The 22,383-nt window shown below is 40.8% G+C and overlaps 1 protein-coding gene across 10 annotated transcripts in view; it reads right to left on the bottom strand.

The window, feature by feature from the left end:
• Positions 1–8,833: 8,833 nt before the first annotated feature.
• ARHGEF9 (Cdc42 guanine nucleotide exchange factor 9) overlaps positions 8,834–22,383 on the bottom strand; it is a 419,582-nt gene continuing 406,032 nt past the window's right edge. For 9 of the 10 annotated variants that reach the window (XM_075940846.1, XM_075940851.1, XM_075940845.1 and 6 more), the window contains one exon: positions 16,380–16,631. In XM_075940846.1, the coding sequence (XP_075796961.1) occupies positions 16,450–16,631 (182 nt within the window). In that variant the 3' untranslated portion in view covers positions 16,380–16,449. Of the gene's footprint in view, positions 13,217–16,379; positions 16,632–22,383 lie in introns of those variants that run through there. The other variant, XM_075940848.1, reaches the window with a different exon arrangement.

Here is a 22,383-nt window from a genome sequence, read left to right as displayed (position 1 = left end):
AAATACAATTCACAAAAAAACATGAGGTTGGAATATTTCATTTTGCAATGAAAATATTTAAGCCCTTTCAAAAACCATTTGATTAAACAAGCATTTTATAAATAGAAAATCTACAATGTGCTCTATTTAGCAGGCAGTGGCATCCTATGGCTAGGGGGTCGTCCTTTTAACTGAAAGAGCAGTTTGATTCTGAAATGTGACTTGGGAAACCGAGGCCTCCATCAGAGCAAACCCAATGGTCAAATTGATAGCTGCTCTCTCCAATGGCCACCCTTAATGTTACTGCATTTTTATTAGGGTTAGCTCTGCAGAGCCTGAAGTTATCTGAAAGCGGGAGCTGGAGTCTATTCTGACTCTTGTAGTAGGAAAAGAACTTTTTACTATGTTCTAATCCAGGATTTCCCAAACTTTTTCCACTGCGGAGCCCCTATAGATCCTGAAAATTTGGTGACATCCTTAAAATATTGAGATTTTTAATTCAATAGGTACTCAAATAAATTGACAACATTTTAGAATTCTGTTTTTATTTCTTATACATTTTTTCACAAGAAAACAATCAGAAAACGAGTAACAAAACAACAGGGTCATACAACTGTCATTAATATTTTCTTATGAAGCCCCTGGACCCATTGTGGGGAGTTTCAGGGTGGTATGGAGCACACTGTGGGGAATCCTGTTCTAATCAGTTACACGTGTGTAAACCAATACATGGCCTGGAGGCTACACAGATCTCATTGAGGGTGTAATTTTGCTTTCAGAACATTTATTAATGCGGTGGACGAGTCAATAGTGAAGCCCGCCTATGTGACTCTCCAGTCCAGGTGGCTTTCAGGAAAAAGACTTTTTTTTTTAATTTGTAAATTGATTACATTTCAAAAGGGACCCATGGGGTATCACTAAACATAGACCAGTGTCATGGCACCATAAATGTTCAACTAACAGGTTTAAAGGGATCTTGTAAAGCTGGAAGTGGGAACAACTGAATCAATAAATAAGGAAATAAGCTAAAGAAATTAGATGGAATGTAACACAGGCGTTTGGAACCAGTCTCATATGAAGAGAGATTAAAAAAGCGTGGACTTTTCATCTTAGAAAAGAGGTGACTAGGGGAGAATATGATAGAGGTATGTAAAATAATGACTGGTGTGGAAAAACAGAATAAGGAAAAGATATTTACTTATTCCCACAATATAAGAACCAGGGGTCACAAAATGAAATTAAGAGGTGTCAGGTTTAAAACAAAAGCAAGTTTTTCTTCACTCAACACATAGTCAATCTCTGGAACTCCTTGCCAAAGGATGTGGTGAAGGTTAGGACTTTAACAGAGTTCAAAAAAGAACTAGATAGAATCATGGAGGTTAGGTCCATCAATGGTTATTAGCGAGGATGGGTAGGAATGGTGTCTCTAGCCTCTGTTTGCCTAGAAATGGGTGATGGGGATCACATGAGGATTACCTGTTGTGTTCCCTCCCTCTGGGGCATCTGGTATTGGCCACTGTCGGCAGACAGGATACTGGGCTGGATGGACCCTTAGTCTGACCCAGTATGGCCATTCTGATGTTCTTACAGCATCCCTGAGATTGCACGCCATTGCCTCATGCTAAATCCCATCCTTCCGAGTTTAAAATAGCTCACACATTTAAAAATGCTCTGTGCTAAAATTTGTGTAATGTTGGTCCACTTGAGAGGGGATATTTTTGCTTTAAAATAAGTTGTTTTAATTGTTTAGCCACCACTTTGTGTTTTACAATCAGCAAATGGATGTAATTTGAAGAATTCGGGTATTTTTTCTACCGGTTTCTAGCTCTCACATCAGTTTAGTTTTCAAATAGGTTCTAAAGTCTTTTAGACAATAGAAAACTTCTCATCAAATTGATAATTTATGGTGAGATCTCGCAACTCTTACTCAGGCAAGTGTGCACCCACAGACCTGAATAGCCTTCAATATGGAGACAAGGCCATTACTGTAAGTAAGTGCTCCCCAGAGAGGAAAAGGTTTCAAATTAGGGGTGACTTGTATACATAGGTGTTCCAGAGCAAGGGGACTACATACGTGAGTAAGGACAGCACTATCTAGTATTTACTTCTGTTTTTGTTTAATATGTGCTTTGCACCTGCCTGCATGTTTCCCAACCTGCTTTTTCTCACTGATTTGCAAGCACAGTGGACTCATGTCAGGTGTGTAATCCTCTTGGAAATGAAGCTTAATTCTCCCCCCCCCCCCCAATTTGTTGTGGTTTCATCTCATTGCCATTTCATATCCTATTATCCTTGTCCATAATGTCTTGCTGGATTTAGCTTTAATTTTTTTTAAATGATGTTTGTAGTCTAGGAAATCCCCTTTTGAAATGCCCATGCTCCAAGGTAGCTTTGTTGCTGCCTAAATAACATTATTACCAGGAGACTATAATGTGGTTTTAATAAGTGGTAAAATCACATTGGAATCAATGGGGATCTTGCAATGACCATTTCAGTAGGATGTTATCTCCCTTTTGTTAATGCCCATGGGTAAATTGAGGGTGAAATCCTAGCTTACTGAAATCAAAAGCCAATCTCTTATTGACTTCCAGGGGCCCAGAAAATTACCCGATGATAGAACGAGGCAGCCATAGCGCAGATAGCTGCTGTGAAACCATGTCCCAAGCTCTCACCCCACCTGTAGTCCTGCCCATGTCTCTCAGACCTGACCCGTTCCATTCCTGCTATCTGCTTCCTCCGACATTCAGCTAAATGGTGCTTTTCTGGGCATGGATTGAGATCTCCACTTCTCTGGGATGTGAAACCAGACACAATCCCCGATTTTAGGGATGTAGCCAGCAGGGTAGCATCCTAGAGCAGAGGCTTACAGCTAGATGGGCTTGGTCACTGAGGTGATGAGGGCCAAGCGTGTAACTTGATAGAAATCTACCACTCTCCTCTGTGAGGGGAATATTACTTTTGAAATGCACCATGCAGTGGATTCAACAATAAAGTCCAGAGGTTATAATAAAAAAAGTAAGGGATTCCAGGCCTGAGCCAAAGTCCACTGAAGTCTGTCGAAAGACTCCTATAAATTTGGGTAAGGCCCTCAGTGCCCTCAACTCAGGCCTCACCCAGCTCTCTTAGGGGGTCTGTGCCTAGCGAGAAAGCTCTCCAGTGCCATTCTGGAGCAAGGCGTGGCAGAGGTAAAACATTAATAATAACACACAAAGCACCAGTAGATGGTTGCAGCTGAATGATATGCAGGGTAGCTCTTGGGATTGGAAGGGCCAGTGAAAATTGTGCACTGCAGATAGTGCCCACTGTGCAGCTTCCTTCCTACAAAGCAGTGAGGGACCAGAGATCAAAGTGAAGGAAAAAAGCATGGGTACAATGTACAGGCTCTATTTACCCCTGTGAGTGGTATGGAGGGAGACTCTATGCTGCTGCTATCAGTCACTCCCTATCACTATCAACATTAACAAATATGATGAAGCCTATTATTTATGGTCACCAGAGGGACTGATCTGTCTCTGGACATTTCAACTGCTGGCTGAATAGTGTAGTGTAATGAATATGAAGGAACTTCTATGGGACTGGAGTCTACTGAGATTGGCTTCCATGGCAACAAGTGTGAGCCCAGGTTTCTCATCAGACAGAAGAAAGTCACTTTGGTCTCCATGTTCACCTTAAAATGAATTATGCTTTTGTACAGCACCAAGCACAATAGGGTTGTGGTCCATGGCACTGCGCCCGAAACAAATAGGAAAGGATTATAATTTCACTGACATCGCACTATTATTGAGACGGTTTGGTATTGCAAATGAAAGATTTCTTTACAATACTATGAACCGATTTAAAAATGTGCCTAACTAAAATCACTAATCAAAGGGGAGTTTTATTTCTGCCATGGTTCAGCCGCAAACAGGCTGTGCACAGAAGCCATTATTCAGTAGGCTGTCTGGGCATCTATGGCACAGAACACAAACATTTTATAATAGGCTGAAGAAAATGTGATAAAAGGGGGCAGGATGGGAAGTTTTCGCTAATATTTTGGTGGATACAAGAGAAAATGGGGACACCAGAAAAGCCAAAGGAATGAGTGTGAATAGCAAAGGTCTGACTGCTCACTCTTGGAGATTGTGTGCATTACAGGGAGGGCAAGGACCTGATTGTGTTTCTCAGAGCTGCATAGTTGCTTTTGTCACTGAGCGCTTTGGCAAAAGTCACAAAAGGAATGGGGAAGTGCCCCGTATATGTGACAAATGAACTCTGCCTATAAGCTACACCATGCAAAAAAATCACAAATAGAGATCAGAGGTTCTTACAGACCCACCCTGATGATAACCAAATCAAAGATTAATAAATCACAGTTTGATGTATGGGGAATGTAATTTCAGTTTGGGATTTATTTACATTCAGTTTCACTCTAAGGGCCTCAGTGCTGCAATGTTTGGGTGAAAACACTGCAGGGAAATGGTTGTTTGCTTAAAAACATGTTTCCATTGGCATACAAATAGCCCAGGAATATTTTTCTATTGGTCTTGATTTGACAACATTCTTGTGTATACAAAATCTGCTTTCTTTTGAAGCAGAACAATGCAAAGTGCCCATTACACAGATTCCAAGCACCCTGCCAATTATTTAAAATTACAAAAGCAATACCAATTTCAGTCAGCTCACGCCTTCTCGTAAACAACAGCTTGAAATACAAATAGAGATATCCCAGTACTTCAGCCAGTTCTTACATCTCCCTGATCTGTCTGCAGAGGCTGGGGAAAACAGGTGAGCTCTCTAATCAGCAAATCCAGAGTATTCCAGCATGCCCTGAATATTGTTATGACCAGGGTTAGATCTGATTGGATTGCAAAGCCTCTCAACTCTCCCATGCGGTAAGTATTTCTGTAATCCTCTCCCCCATTTATAATAGATATTCACTGAGACACGAAAGAGTTCATAGCCTGGTTGTGCAGACAAGTGGAGTGCTCATAAAACCTTGTGAAGTCAGTGGAAGCTACGGTCATTTAGTGATTTGCCTGCTGGACTGGCAATAGAGGCACATGCAGAATGTCCATTGACGTCACTGTGGGATTTGTGCAGAGAGATGAGAGCAGAAACTGTACAGGGAGTAATGTTTCAGTCTGTTCCAAGCTTGCTTTACATTAGTTTATATGGCTACAACTCCATTTACAGCACTAGAATTTCTGCTGATTTTGCAGCAATGTCGGACCAGCATCAGGCCCACAATGTCTGATAGCAGGAGTTTGCCCACGGGTGTGGTTCACTATTCCCTTCAACCTCTTTAGACTTCCCTTGTGCATCTGTGGTTCTGGTGTAGTCAGTCTCTTTTTACATTCCCTGCTTGTTTCTTTCCTCAGCTTTTCCTCTGTTTATGATGCTCTCTCCCTCATCTGTCTCTCTGTGCTGCTCGTTTTGTTCAGATTTTTACCTAGGCAGCATAGGAGGTGAAACTTCACTTCTTCCAATGAGCCAGAACCTAATCCTGCTGCAGCCAGCGAGAACTTTGCCATGGAACCAGATTTTGGACTCCTACATTTTCCTGTGGTGGAGCTTTTGAGATCCTTCCATTCTAGTTCTGTCACAAACCACTCAGTGCCAGAACCAGATCATTTTCCATCATATTTGCAACAGTTAAGACATATTCAGGGATCTTAAACACAGACAAAGCAGTTAAATGTCACCAAATCAAACATATGCCCCCTCTCAGCCTATTGACACTTGAGCATTCTATGCCCACGTCATACTCAGTTTGCACAAGTGTAAATCTGGAGTCAAATGTTGAGCCATGTGAGTTGTGCAGCTGAGTTTTGCACACCAGGGCAAAATAACAGAAACGTCTCCATTTAGTGCTCCTCATGGGCTAGATCTGTGGCCTTCACCTACTGTATGCTGTCTCCAATGTCAGAATTTGTGAGCAGCCTGCATTCCACCTGATGCTGGCCTCACTCTGTATCAAGCATATTTTGGGGTGTGAGAAAGTACCTCTGGTCATCCTAGTCAGTGGAACAGTCTCTAAGTGGAGAGCATTCCTGCCGGGAAAACTTAGAGCAGCCCTGAGGCTGCATAGGTTATATCAGAGGCTAAACCTGCCATTCAAGAATTGGAAGAGTAGAAAGTTTCCTTAGGCTTAGTCTACACTGCAAGATTTTTGCGCAAGAAGCCTTTTGCGGAAAAGTTCTTGTGGGGAGAAGAATAACTCTACCGGCAAAAGCCCTCTGCTCTGTCAATTTTCTTGTGCAAAAACAAGCTTGAGGTATGGACACTCTACTGTTTTTTGTGCAAAAACCTTGTAGTGTAGACATAGCCTTAGAGTCAGCTTTGCTCCTGCCCTCTTAAGTCTTGTGCTGAGTGCCACTCAGCCAGACCTGGGGACCTGATCCCAAATCTGGCCCTAATTCTAACCTCATATCTCTAGTAGTTTGACACAGCATTGACTTAAAGTAATTTTTAACAATTTACAACAGTGCAGTACACATGAGTTCAGAATCAGGCTAATTGGGCCATATTCTCTATTGGTGTAAATGGGCAGGCCTTCCTGGAAATCAGCAGTGTGGTGTCCATTTTAAACAGAAGAGAATTTGGCTGCTTGTTTACACATCAGGTAATAATAGCCAAGCTGGGATGACAGAGTCCTTGTGAAAACTGGGCTTCCTTTTACTATGGGTTTTTTGTTGTATGTTTGTCTTTAATCTATTTCTCAGTGTCAAAATGTGCCTCATGTCACAAGGCTGCTCTTGCTGTTAGCAGAAAAGTGGCCTTCAGTTTCTGGATGATTAAAATACAGCAAATTGAGCCTTTTGAACGTACATGCTTATACCTCACATCTACCCTGCTTTCAAACCAAAAATAAATGGCTAACAAAACTGGTACTAGGAAAGCAATTTTAGGGGGTACTAAAATACCTGCTAGCTATCAGTAAAAGCTGCTGTTCTTGTCCACTCAGGATTGGCATATGATGGGAGAGTAAAGCCATCAAATGTCTAGGTCAGCAAAGCACTGTACCTCCTGTTAGAATGATTGGAATATTATATCTCAATGACTCTCTACTTCAAACACTGGCTTTCATTGGAAAAGGATATTTCTTACACTTGGGGTTATGCAATAACTTTGTGGCAAAAGGCCTTTCAAAGCAACTAAAGCAGCCACTTGCAGTTCAGCAGATGGCTAGTTCCTTAAAAGCTACCGCTCTCATCAAGACTGAGAATTTTTTTTTATAATGAACATAATATGCAGCATCAACCTATCCTAGTAGCACCAGTATGAGTGAAACTTGCACTTAGAACTCCGTGTTCAGTAGGAAAGTTCCAGTGTTAAGTGACTACTTTAATCCATCTTCAAGCATTTACTAGGTCAATTTTGCTCCAATCATTAGAGAAAGCTCATGGGTCCAATTCTGCTTTCAGTTGTACTTTTTGCTACTCCCTTATGCATTATTGCTTCAAACAAGCACACCCACACCCACTGAAGCAAATGACAAAATTCCCATGAACATCAGTGTTGCATATCAGCTTTGTTTATAGATACACACATTTTGATGGAAAGATTTGCTCGATCAAGTGTCCATTTCCAGAGCCAGGAAGGATCTCAGCCCGGTCTGACAAAGTTATGCTTCTCACCATTTATAAAAACAAATTGGCCCCCAACAGTTTTGAAATATACCAGTCAACTTCCATCCAGGCCTGATCCCCCCAACAACATGGAAGGAAGAGTAACCCAGTGAGAAGAATGTGAGTTTATGATGGAACAAAGAATTGTGACTTGAGCTTTGGGCTCTTGAGCTCCAGAACTCCTGTTTGACCTTGGTCAATCACTCAGGGTATGTCTACACTACAGGAAAAGGTCAAATTAAGCTATGCAACTTCAGCTACATTAATTGAGTAGCTGAAGTCAAAGTACCTTAACTCGGCTTTTGGCACTGTCCACACTGCAGGATGTCAAAGTGAGAACACTCTCCCTTCGACTTCCCTTACTCCTTGTGGAAGCAGGACTACCGGCATCGACCTGAGTGCCCCTCACTTCAAATTAACATGTCTTTGCTAGCCCTACTAATTTGAACCCTGGAAGAGTGACAGTGGCAGCTTTGATTTTCTCAGCTTGACAAAGCCCTGGCTGGGTTGATCTAGTTGGAATTGGTCCTCCCTAGAGCAGGGGGCTGGACTTGATGACCTCCTGAGGTCTCTTTCAGCTCTATGGTTCTATGATTCTCTGTAGTGTAGACATACTCTAAAACTCCCAGGGCCCAATATTCAAAGATATTTTGATGCCTAAAGAGTCAGATAGGCACCTCAGAGTGATTTTCAAAGGAGCCCAGCCACCTAATTTCCACTGCAATCCATATGAGTTAGATACGTAGGCACTTTTGAAAATCTCACTAGCCACCTATCTATGGCTACGTCTAGACTACATGCCTCTGGCGACAGAGGCATGTAGATGAGGCTACCAGGCATAGGAAAATGAAGCGGTGATTTAAATAATTGCCGCTTCGTTTAAATTTACATGGCTGCCGCGCTGAGCCGATCAGCTGTTTGTCGGCTCAGCGCGGTAGTCTGGATGCGCGGGTGTCGACATCAAAGGCATTTGTCGACCACCCAGGTAAACCTCATTCCAGGAGGCATACCTGGGTGATCAACAAATGCCTTTGATGTCGACACCCGCGCGTCCAGACTACCGCGCTGAGCCGACAAACAGCTGATCGGCTCAGCGCGGCAGCCATGTAAATTTAAATGAACCGGTGATTATTTAAATCACCTCTTCATTTTCCTATGCCTGGTAGCCTCATCTACATGCCTCTGTCACTAGAGGCATGTAGTCTAGACGTAGCCTCAATCTTTAGAAGCCAAAATATCTTTGAAAATATGGCCTTCTGAACCTCATCTCCTCATTTGTAAAATGGAGAATGCTCTACCCCTGCCTCCTAGGGATAAGACTGTGAGCTGCCCAGCTACTACAGAAATGGGACCTATACAATAAAAATTTGAGGCATCTGCAAGTGTCCCTTTTTTCTTCCTTTCCCCGATTCTCCTTGCTGGCTGGAGGGCAGGTAGAAAGACAGAGAGAGAGGCAGGGGATGATTTTGTGTTATAACCAGTTGTCCATGTTTGGAGTGCCTCTTGGGGCACTTATGAAGTTATTGCTCCAGCTAAAGATTAATTTTTTATATGTCCTCCGTTATGAAAAATTCAAACAGAGTGTTCTTGTCTGACAGATTTTTGTCAGTGCTGTTTTTGTAAGCAATATTAGAAGAAGAAAGCACTAAATGTTCATAACAAACAAAGGAGACACGTGTGACTGGATTTATTTTGCTAGTGTAGGCGAGAAAAGGAGAAACCAAAGATTTTAGGGAAGGGACCAATCAGGAGAGAGACACACATTCTAAGCCTATGTCTACACTACCTCAGAAAGTCAGCCTAAGATACGCAACTTCAGCTACATGAATAACATAGCTGGAGTCAGCATACCTTAGGACGCACTACTACAGTGTCTACACTGTGGTGGGTCAATTCTTCTCATCTGGTGCAGAATATCGGAGTCAATTGGAGAGTGATCTGCAGTTGATTTGGTGGGTTGTCGCTAGATCAGCTAAATCAACTGCAGGTGGATCGATCTCAGAGAATGAATCCCTGCTGTAGTGCAGATGTAGCCTGAGAGATGCTCTTGGGGTGAGAGAATATTTCAGAACAGTAGTCCCTAACTGCCCAATCCCAACAGCAGCATTAGCAATGGCCAATTGTCCATTCTGAAGAGGTCAGTAGCTTTAAGGTCATTGTATGTGAAGGTGCTATTGCAGCTCTAGATTGAGGAGGAATTGTGCAAAGGATGACTTTGGTCCCAAGAGAGATGGAAAAATGAGGCAAATAGTGAACAATACATTTTAAGGGGGAAAAAACCACACAACACAATGTCAGTCTGCAATATTCCTGCATAGATGGTGCCCAGGCACAAATTGCTTTGATTGGAGGGTGGTGAACCAGATCAGTCGATGCAAAGGCTGATTCTGGTTCAATACAGAAGAATAAAGTCTTCTTTTCATAAGAGTGTGCTCAGTTTAATTTGTCAAAGAATGCTTGTTAGATGCACTTGTTAGACCCACAAGTGCGTATTCATTGATAAAACATGAATCACTTAGATGTAGAGTGTGCTGATTCGGCAATATTTGTGTCATTTCAGGTAGTACTTTGCACATTCTTTAGCCTCCAGGTTTAAGAGACTATGCTGCCCAGGCCTACAATCCTCAGAATTGAGCCAATGCTTGGCACCTAACGTAAAGGAGGATGGGTATACACGGTATTTAGCATTTATATTGCCTGACAGTGCAGTTCACAGGTATGTAGCTAGACTAATGCTGCAGTTAGCAGGTGTAACATGAACACCCAACCCAGACATAATTAATAGAGACAAAGACATTTTCAGGTAATTTCCTTCATGTCCATGATTTCACTATTTAGGCTCTGATTGAGCCAAGCTTTTCAATGTGTGTTTAAGCAAAAATAAATCCAAATTCAGCAAAGCACTAACAGGCATGTTTAAGTGCTCTGGTGAAGAGTGATGGATTTAATCACGTGCTTAAAATTAAGCATGCACTTAAATGATTTGCTGAATCAGAGCTTGGTACACTGGTGTATATTGGGAGCATTGCCATTGAATTCATGAAGCTATTCTGAGTAGTACAGGAGAGCAAAACATGACCCAATGAAATAACTTTAGGTATGAAACAGTTACGATTTGGCCTCTCATCTGCTAACCTAAAAGAAATCCATGGCATTCTGTGAATGTCTGAAGCCCATGGTAACTTGGCTTATTGTCTGATGTTGAAGAAAGGCCAAGAAAACAAAAAGGAATAAAATTTGTATCTATATAAAACCTGTATATTAATAGTTTAACTGAATTCTCATTGGCACTGTTTGCTACACCACAGAGAAAGTAGAAAGTGAAAGGGACATTAAGGTTACAAATCATTAAAAAAACCAAACAGCTATTTCACCAACATCCTCACGTTTAAAAAAACAACAAAAAAAAGCTTCAACGTATACCAATCATTTGCTACAACAGAAATAAAGTCATTGTAATAGAAGAATCATTAATATAATCTTTACTGCACACAAAATTGAGACAATAAAATGAAGCTTTTCTAGTGTATTGATGGAAGAGACGGAAATGGCAAATCTGTGATGTTTTATTCCATTGACCAGACTTTCTAGCATAGTCAGAGTGTGCAATCAATACTCTCTACTTGCATTGCTGCAGCCTTCTTTCTGTAATTCATGTAGCACAGATGATTTTTTCTTTATTCCCTCCTCCCTTGCTAATAGGTTTGCCAACATGAGTGGGCTAATTCTCTAGTCACTCATCATGCTAGCATGCTGACAACCAGTCACCCAGGAAAGCATCCAGAATACGGAGAATGAAAAGGGAAGGGGAGACAGAAAGAGAGTTATTTGTTGATATTGGTATTTTTTTTTGGATGCAGTCACTTCTGGCCCTTACAGTATGTGTCTGTGCATTCTAGGGAAGGTGATATCACAACCCCCTGGTCTATACTAGGGAATAAGTTTGAATTGATACACAACTTTAGCTACATTAATTGTGTATCTTAAGTTAAAGTATCTTCACTTGAATTTTGGCACTGTCTACACTGCAGGAAGTCAAAGGGAGCACACTCTTCTTTTGACTTCCCTTATTCCTCACAGAAGCAGGACTACCAGCATCGACAGGAGCGCCTTCTCAGTTTGAATTGGTGTGTCTTCACTAGACCTACTATTTCAAACCCCAGAAGATTAACTGTGGCTGCTTTGATCTTTTCTGTAGTGTAGACATGGCCCAAGGAAATTGTCTTGGTTGCTAATTGATCGGAACACCAGCGTTAAATAATTGGGAGTTGTCTTCACTACAAACTGAGTTTTGACACTAATTCAGACTCATTCTTCCACATTATCTTCCCCTGAGAAATGGGAGTGGGTGTGATTCTGTTTCTTCTTAAGGGTCACCATCTCCTTTCACTTCCAGGGAAGACCAAGTTGAGAATCTGATCATATTTTTTGAGCCAAGATTTGTAATGGATCGGGGGAGGGGGCAGAGAAGAGCGAAGGCACTGGCTTACACTGCCTATGCTATACTTTCAACACACACAACATGATTATGTTGACAACACTGTATCAGCAACTTGATGTCCGTTGGGTGAACTTTGTAGCCTTCCTTTTTCGTTGTAAAGTTGACCAGAATTTAGCAATCAAATCCATCATTTAAAACAATATTTCTGGCGAAGACAGCCCCCTGAACTTTATTTAATGCAGAATCAGACTTGAAATCCAGTATTTCATAAGTGTGGAACTTCTAATCCTTAATCAGTTGTTTCAGCTCAGGTCAGCTCATGATCAAGGAGTGTGGGTTATTTCTCAGGAGACACTCCCATCCCTTTCCTGGTTGCATATGAATTGCTTCCTGTCTGTTTTGCAACAAACAAGCACCATCCAGACAATTCTTGCACGTCCATGGGAAAAAGACTATCAGACCACTCCAAGCAGGAAAATGATTTTAAAATGCCTCCAGTTGCCTTTTCACTTCTTTTTATTTAACTCCATAAATATTTTCATAAGGCTCAGTGTCTTTACAACACTTTTTTCAACACTTTTTTGTTTTCTTTTATACACACAACTTAGACACTTGTTTGACAGTGTCAAACAGTCCAATATAAACAAAATAATAAAACTGGCAAGTGTGGATCAGCTGGGTTACCAAAATCCATTTCCCCCCCCATACTGTTAAAACCCCCAAAGCACGAAAATATCAGATTTTGGCTTCAAACTTGTATTTTAAAAACCTTGATTGTTCTTTTTCCTTTGCTGTAAGTCCCCATCACCATAGTGCCTTAAAATGCCTATGGTCTCTTGATCTTCTCAAGGAAAAATAAGCTTGGTGATGCCATGCAGAACTTACAAAAGCTACTAAATATACATGTTCCCTGAAATGTAGCTGCAATGAAAAGATGACAAAGCATAAAGAGAACAAAACCAGAAACCCAAAGCACCACAGTGTACTATCAATAACGTTGCAATGGATGGCTAGTGCCCATCCAAGAACTGAAACAGATTTCAAATATATTTTTCTATGTATTATTTTCTATTTACAACTGTTAGATGCACCTAGGTTGGTTCTTGTTTTATCTTTTGGAGAGGGTGGGGAGGCAAAAGTCTTGAACTTACATCCTCTGTTAGGTCAAGGGGTAATGCGTATCATTTACCTATGAAAGAGGGTTTTAAAAAATATTATATATATATATATATAGTTTCAACTGCAGAAATTCCATGTACATATAAGCCTGTTACAACTCACTTCTTTCTATTGCCCATGGAATGGTATGTAGGTTCCTCTTGTCTGGCATTGAAATGAAAGTCTCTATAATAGGTTAAGTCAAAAATTATCCCCAATTTGATCCGTGCTAATCTATTTCTGGAGCTTTCAAGTATACAAGACCACTCCGCCCAGCCCTCTATCCCATATTTAATAATAGGTAGTAAAAGTGGGACCCATTCGTGGTTCTTCTTTGTATTAATGCTTCATTTCTTGCAGCACCTTGGCAACTTATGGATAGAAAGAGCTTTCTTGAATGCCATGATTGAGGGCCAAACCCGCTTTGCTCTGGAGCAAAGGTCTACACCTGCTTTACCTGCTGCCTGGCTTTGGCTCAGATAGTTTAAAGTTAATGAGCCATTTTGTTTTGGCTTTCCGTGTAAAGAAGAAGTGGTGAGTTCAACCAGTAGCTTTGTCAGAGCAAGCAAATCTTGATTTATGATGCAAATAATGGTGCAGTCGTGTTGTTTCTTTTTTCTAGTGCTGACTATTAAGGAAGCATCTTTTCATGAAAATAAAGGATGTTTCATTCTCACTCTCTGAGGCACAAAACAGTAAATGAGCAAGCTTAACTAATGTGCTTGGTACTTTTCTCCCCAAAGCAATTAAAAAGGCAAAGGTATAGGTGAAATTTTCATCATCTTGACAAGGAGGGTCAAATCTTTCTCTCTGTGTGTGTCTCTCTCCAGATATTCAGAAACCGTAAGACCTTTTGTTTAATCAATTACGTTACAGCTTTTGAGGAATAATATTCACTTCTCTAAACACCCATCCTATTAAACAAACAAAATAATAACTGCCATATATTCTATATTAAAATTTGAGCTGTTAACCATAAAAATGCAAAGATACAAAAGAGTATTTAAAAAAAATGTTTTTGGTACAAAATTGTGTTGCCTCCTGATCGGCCTTTTTTTTTTTTTTGCCTACTCTGTATCATTTACATATGGGGAGGTGAGCTTTCCTCTCTTTAAAATATTAGTCTTCCTGTGCTGCTTTTTTATATTTTCTCAAGTAGCAAAGAAAGTGCTAAGATTATCTTTGTGCTTTAGATGGGAAATATAGTCACTCCCTTATAACATGGCATGGTCTCTTTTATCATAGTACTTGCTCTAGCCCTGCAAGAGAATAAGCTTCATGGAAATACTGAAATCACATTAAAGGGTGGTCTTTTCAGGTGACAAATTAAATTTGTGCTCCTTCCCTCTACTCCATCCAGCCATGCATTTGTCCCCACTAGTAGCTAATCTGATTTGCTTGGATGGCAGATAAGATACAAAAGAAAAACATCGTTATACATTTAGGTTGGGATCATTTCACTGCATATTTTCAAAAGAGTCTACAAAACAGCACCTGCAAAATTTTCACCAACGCCTTTTTATGTGAGCAAAATGTCCCCATTTGTCCAAGCAAAGAGGCAAGTATGTGAGCAAAGATCTCATCTGTGAGCTGAATTAATGGCTTCTATACGTGCAAACTAAGGTGCTGCAGGGTTAAAATTTGAGGGTGGAATTGTAGGAGGTTTTACTGAAACTGCTGCTCTGAATATACAGAGTGAGAAAAAGAGAGAGAAACAGACACATAGAGGTTAACTAATTACTATGGAGCCCACTGACAATGGCACAAGTTTACTGAACCATTGCTACAGTTTAGTTTAGTTTGATTGCTGATCTAGATTTGGTTATGTAATCCTGGTCACATGGCAAGATTTCTTAGGTCTCACTGATTTCAGTGCAATCTTTTCGAAAAGGCAGTTTTCAATCTCTTCCCTCAGGTTGGAGGCATTAAATATCAGGTAAAAGTTTTTGATAACTTAAGCAACTAATAGATCCTTAACCTAATAGGTCATCATTGTCAGCTACTGTCCTTTTTGGTAGTTCGGGGCTCAAGGCAAAGCAAGAGAAACAGTTAGAAAGTGAGAACAGTAAATGGCTGCTACATCTAGGATAATTTCTTCTGTAAACTGTAATCAATGGTTCATAACAGTGATGCTATGCATGTGTGTGTGTGGCAGAGAGGATGGGTCCTCTGAGTTAATTACTGCAGAAAAAATCCTGGCTGTTTTGTTTGTGTTCAATAACTCATTTTCCTTTACCTAGAATGCAGAACATGAGGCTATTAGCCAATTTTTAAGCAAGTATCTGTCATCTTTATGGAAAAAAGATAGTATCGAACATCTTACAGGGTAAATTCTTTGCTAAAAAAATCTCAGGAGAAAAGAAAAGAAAAATATAAAACAAAAAAAGCCACCGTTGTTCTTTCTTCTTATTGGGACTGGCGTGTGTGTTTGAAACACACAGCAGAAACATATTTTAAAAATGCAACAAATCATCTGAACAGAAGTAATCTCTCATGTAATAAAGATCTGATTCCCCTTTTGTATGCTTATACCCCCATCCCTTGCCCAAGAACACCTATAAAAACAGTTAAAGCAATAGAAGTACTGAGCAGCATATCACAGTGCACAACAGAGCACACCCAGACTGGAACGATTCAAAACAGAGAAATGCTGGGCAAAAATGCTGTCCATTTAAACAATAAGTCTGGGGACAGTCATAGTGTGGGGGGAGCAAAGAGGGAAGGGAGGAGAAATCTTCCCCACATCTAAAATAGAAAAATAAAAGACATAAATAAAATCAAATAAAATATACACCAATGTGGCCTGCAAGGAACTTCAGTGATTGACTCACAATGAGCAAGAAATCGTCCTGGAGAGACAATGACAAGTTGGACAAAAAAAAAAAAAAAAAGACATTTGACCAATTAAATAAAATAAAATCAGACACATGAGTAGAAGTCATTGGTGCTTCCTAGTAGCTAATAGTAGATTGCTTCCCAAAAAACAACAAAAAAAGTTTTTGGTCCTTCTATATATATATATATATATACACACACACATATGTATATATATATATATATATACACACACATATGTATATATATATATATACACACACATATGTATATATATATATGTATGTGTGTGTGTGTGTATATAATTATTTTTAATTGCAACAGTGCTTCTCCGAAAAAAGGTCCATCTATAAATATAATTTTATTTATTTATTTTTATTTTTATTTTTTTAAAGTTTTATTTTAAAATTCTCCATCTCACTCTAGGTACTATTTTTTGAATGGCGTTAACCTGCTGAAATTTTGCCAGAATGGTGACTGGCTGCGTTTGGGTTCGGTGAACTCGAAGACCTGGGACTGGGATATGCCATCTGTCACCATGTATTGTCCCTGATTTAATGGATCCTGGGGTGGTGGGTAGGCTGGAGGAACCGACCTGGAGTAGCTGACACCTGCATTGATGGTGGGGAAGGGAAAAAGAAAGAGGCACGTCAGAGTTCAGTTGGGTCAAAACACTTACTCAGAATATTACTTGTTATATTTTTAAAAACCAAGGCCCCAAACAATGGGGACATGAACAGCAGAAGGAAATTCTAAGGATGAAATTGGCAACTAACTTAAACCCTCACTCCAAATGCAACCTAAATTAGCAAGCTAGTTGGATATTTGAGCAAGAAATGTGAGCAATGACTTTTGTTTTGGTGGAGTTTTGCTGTTCTCTTATGGAAAAGTCCTATGTAATTTATAAGGTTATCTAGAAATTACTTTATTATTGAAAAAGCAAAGTCTTGGCTATAGAATTGTTACATTGTTGAGAACTGTACCTCTTCTATAGAATTCTATTTGTTGGTTTCAAAAGACAGGTCATTGCGTTCTCTACTAAGTCCTGTAGGATTTTTCCATAAAGGCTTGTTTTAAATTCATCAGCCTTGTTTCAACTTCCAAACCAGAAAGTACTGGTAATCTCACAAGAGATACTTCCTGCTACATTCCCAGCCCTGTTTCAAAGGCGAGGTATTCCAAAGAAAGGATGGTCTTGTGGCTGAGGTAAAAGACAGTGAGTCTGGAGTCCTGGTCTCTATTAATGACTCTGTCACATAATTTCTATATGACCTTGAGTAAATTACAACCTCTCTGGGCCAGAGAATGCCTCCTCAGATGCAGAAGGGGTGAGGATCCACTGTCTTAAAGACACAGAACCCTGGAGAGGATGCTCTCCAGAGCTGAGAGATCAACATGACAATTGTTGGGGAGGTAGAGTATGGGTGGCTTTGAACTGATGATGGTGGGGCAGAGGGGACAACCATCACCAACCCTGTGGAGATTACTAAGGAAAGGTAATATGGCCACAGGCTCTATTTGTTTTCTTGCTGAGACTGTTCACGAAGGGTAATTCCCTTCTTAAGCAGGGTCCTTGTGCAGTGTGATAAGATGCAAGCTGCACGGCCAGGAAGCAGGGGAGAACAGATGGAACTTCAGAGTTCTGAAGCAAGTGCAGAGAGTTCTGGCCTTCTATGAATCACCTCTGTTGACAGCAGAACCTGCTACTCATTCTGTGGGCTGGGCAGCTTCCTGACAGAACAACGTGGAGCAACCTCCACAGTAACATCATGGAGATGTCCTGCTCCCCTGGGTTTTACTGCAGGAGGTGGTGGGCCAGTATATGGTGATCCATTTCCCCTTCTGAAAAGTGGAGACAGCAATATCCACCTACCTCACAGTAGGGTTATTAAGCTAAATTATGTAATGTTTGTAAAACACATTGAGATCTGGAGGTAGGAGGTGCTAGAGAAGGCAAAATATCACAATAAGCACCTAGATACCACAGTGATTGGCCTGAGAGAGATTCTTTGCACCTGGTCAGCAATCCTTGGCCAGCACACAAGCACACATGTTCATGTGCCAGTGCTCTGAGATACTGGGATGGGAGTAGGGTTGTGAAAGATTAATTGGTTAACCATTAAGAGTGATGCTTAGTGGTTCTGGTTAACCGTTAACTGGTGGGGCTGGAGTAGTTCCCCACCTGCCACAGGTAGGTAGCTGCTCCAGCCCTGCTACGGAAAGGGGTTGTTCCAGTCATCCAGAGTCTGGGTGCCCCAGAGGTAGGGACTGCTCTGGCCAGTCTGGAGCAGCTCCTGCCTATGGTGGGGAGGGGCGGGAGAGAAGGGGAGGGTGGCATTCCAGCTCTGTCTTGGCAGGCAGAGAGATAACTCCAGCCTAGTGGGGCTAGAGTGGCCTGGCCCCACTGTCTGCACCCCCATTAATCAGTTAACCGGTTAAATATAATGTTTAATTGGTTAACCAATTAAAAGGGATTTTGCATCCCTAGATGGGAGGTACAATATATGTTCAATGCAATTACGGGCAACCTATTAAACTTTCACAAAATGCATTGCATTGTTATGTGAAGCTAAGCTACCAACCATTTAATGCTGGTGCATCATTATATGGGTCCTTTTATTATAACAAACCAACGTCTAGAGAGGAAAGAGAAGTAATTTACTCCTTTTTGTGGCAGTAAATACCAATCAAGGCCAGTTAAAAAGCAACAAGATTTCAGACTGAGTGGAAACATTTCCTGGGTTACTTCTAATTGTGCTTTGAGACAAGATATATAGAAATGGGATTGATTTATACAAAGAAATTAAACAACCATTTGTTTTATCTAACAATAAATGCTACCCACCCACATTGCTCTCCATCCAATCCAGAAAGTAAAGTCAACCTTTTTCATTTTTATCATGGACAAAAGTTGCTGAATGATTCTTGACACAGTGATCCTAAACAACTTCATCACAATTATGTGTTCCGAGCCAACCTGAAAACAACAATCGGTGTGGCCACACACTTCTTTGGTAGGCTCTCGGATGTTTGATCAGATTCACTAATCCCATGTACTACCATCCTTATTTTTCCTACCTCACAAAATGAGAATCTTATGTAAGTTGTTTGCACAGCAGAATGCCAATTTCATGGGGTGCTCGATGCCCCATCATTAGAAACAGGTGGCCAGAGCCAAATTTTAAATGGTTTGGCTGGCTCTAGGATATCATAAGATATGCAAGATTTCTCCATCCTCCAATTAGACTGCTCAGGCATTTAGTTCTAGACTCAAGCTGAGCATCTGAAGATACCTATGGCATGGGGAAATTGGAAAGCCCAACCTGGTATACAACCAGTACTACTAGCAAATCCCTGGTGGTTCACTTCACAAAACAGCAGAAAATGGAGCGCGAGAGGGAAAGAGGGAATGTGGTCAAATCATTCTGTAGTCCAGGTATCCATGGCCACCCCAGCTTACCTAACTTAGAAAAGCTCTAAGGCTGATCCAAGTTATATACAAGGAGGGGGCAAACTGGCTCCAGCTACCCCGGAGACCAGATAAAAACAAAGACGATTCAATTGTCAAAATTGTATGTCTAACTTGTGCATGTAAATACGACAACTACATACATGGAGGCATGTGTCATTTTGCCCATGCATTTGTGTGCAAGCAAATATGAGAATCCATGCTCTGCAGAGTAAATTTGGCAATCCTATGAGAGTAGCTTTTCTCATGAGGTTTTAAACATGTCACCTCTTATAGCAGATAAAAATGCCGCAAGAATGGCCTTTCTTGGGGACTTGTGTATTTCTGATCATTTTGAAGCACTGTATGTGGGAGAAAAATCCCACTTACTTGAACATCTTCAGAACAAGACTAGATCCCAGAATGAATAAGGGGTTAATATATTTGTATCTGAACTGAGCTGGTTTCCTCCCTCATCAGAGCTTCAAGTAGCTGTGCTAAATTGTCCCTTTAAGGACTTTTTTTATATGCAAAGCCATAATGCTGTTTCAATTTACCCGGAAAAAATGAGCAAAGCTCCTTTCCAATGTAAAATGCTGCAATCTCAGGCTGCCTCTGTGAACAGAATTCAAAATGCAAGGGGAAGAATCAATAGATAAAGAAAGATTTCCAGGCATGGCAGTCAGACTGCTTTTCCAGAGGCAGAAAGAAGCAGTTACACATGCCTTGGAAAGACTCGAGCTCCTTCTGCTGGTTCATACAGAACTCTGCGCCATGGTAGAATTCAATTGTTGCAGTGGCATAGTAAGGTTGTTCAGGAGAGCTGGGATTGAAGGTATGCTGGCCTTAAGGTAGCTTTGCAGTTCATCATTTGTCAGGACAAATGATACAAAGAGAGATGATGTATTGTCAGCTGCAATTGAGCAGAATTTTAGTGCTACATAATGCCAATTAGAAGCATTTAAGTTTCTCATCTGAAAAAAAATCATCAGCTCTTGAAACCAAAAGCACTGAAAGGATTTAAAGCTATCTCTATTTTACTCCTAACTGAGTTTCAAAATGCCTTTTGCACTTGTGCTCACAGAAGGAATTCCCTGGCATGGAAAGAATTAGAAGAATGAAGCCAAATATAAGATTTTTTTTCTCTGCTTGTTTGATCCTGAGACCCTTTTAAGATTTTGTTCATGCCTTGATCAGAAACTATTTCATGTCCATTCCCTCTACATAGCCATCTAAACACCTTGCCTATATCTAAGAGATGGGTGATAAAATATAAATGCTTTATAGATCAGTGGAGGTTAAGTTTAGTGCCATACACTGGAGAATAGAGAGCGTGCTATGGGACAAAACCCTCAATTTTTCTGAGTCTCAATGGCAGTAGAGGGAATTCACAACTTCTAGGAGGCACTCAACATCATAACAAGTTCAGTTGCCTTATGCGTGATGTATGTCCCTTCAACAGGAAACAGTGCCAAAGTATGAATCATGAGATGAGGAAATACTCCTTGCACTGTCCGTTTTATTGACCTGAAAAGATCACTTTGCCCATCATTTCCCTGAAATACAGCCACTTGTGGGGTGCACACAGCAAATCTACATAATAGCTTAGAACTAGATATGAAGAAAAAATACCATATCCAACTGAAACTACAGGGAGAATGGAGGTGGTTAGAATCAGTCCTCTGGGAGTCCAGGTAAATTGTGGGTAACACTGTCACTTTTCAGGTAGTCCCTTGGGGCCTTTAATGAAGATCAAAGGTCAGCTCCACATCTCACCCCACAGATGGCACTCGCAGCACTCTGCGAGAGAGTTGGCTCAGAAATGACTCAGAAGCTAGAGTAAGAATAACCCTACTTCATTACCCATGGAATTTCCTTTTACACTTGGGTATTCCTTGGAGGTTTCCTATCTACTCTGTCCCTGCTTAGCTTTGGAAATCCTAAATATACCTCAGATCAGGGCCACTGATTATATCTGGATTAGTAATTCTTCCGATGAAGAACCAATTCCACCTGTATTATGAAAATCCTAATCAGCACTGATACTTTCAAATTGATAACCCTGAAAAATGCCATGGCTAGTTCCATAGGGTCATTGTATAATGGGCACTTAGGGGCTTTGGAAGATTCAGTTTATGATCCATGTGAATTATGAGCAATGGGATTTGCACCATGGTTTTTATGTATTTGTGGGGAAGTAGTATAGACAAACTGATTTCCATCCAGTAATGTCATTCTTTCATCTGTAGTGTGGAAAGCATTGTAAGCAAAGGGAAATGGCCTTGATTATATCTGAAAATAGAAGTGTCACTCCCCCCTCCTTTTTTAAAAAAGAGTTTAACGAGTGGGCCGGTTAACCCTTAAAATGCCATCTGATTTCCACATGGAAACTGGGAATGTTTGACAACTGAGCTGCAGAGGTTTGAGATGTCAGAAGAAATTAGGTAGGTATGACCCTTGGGAGGGATCTGGGTCAGTATTTTTGTGAGTCAAGATTAGCTGGGCATGAGGTCCAGTGCAAATGAGGGTAGCAGAAAGATTTGGCAGCTAGGAAGAGATCACATTCTGGAGCCAAAATCACTCCTGGGATTCAGAAAAGAGATCCCATTCCACATACTCAGGGAGAGTGACCAGGCTTCATGAAGCACAAGCTTTAGTTTAGAAAAGAGAAGATTGAGGGGAGACATGATAACCGTTTTCAGGTATCTAAAAGGGTATCATAAGGAGGAGGGAGAAAACTTGTTCATCTTGGCCTCTGAGGATAGAGCAAGAAGCAATGGGCTTAAACTGCAGCAAGGGAGGTTTAAGTTGGACATTAGGAAAAAGTTCCTAACTGTCAGGGTAGTCAAACACTGGAATAAATTACCCAGGGAGGTTGTAGAATCTCCATCTCTGGAGATATTTAAGAGCAGGTT

The sequence above is a fragment of the Pelodiscus sinensis genome, chromosome 13, assembly GCF_049634645.1.
Source record: "Pelodiscus sinensis isolate JC-2024 chromosome 13, ASM4963464v1, whole genome shotgun sequence".
In the NCBI taxonomy this organism is placed as follows: Eukaryota; Metazoa; Chordata; order Testudines; family Trionychidae; genus Pelodiscus; species Pelodiscus sinensis.
The sequence above is the reverse complement of the archived record's forward strand: the minus strand, read 5'-3'. Positions and strand labels throughout refer to the sequence as shown.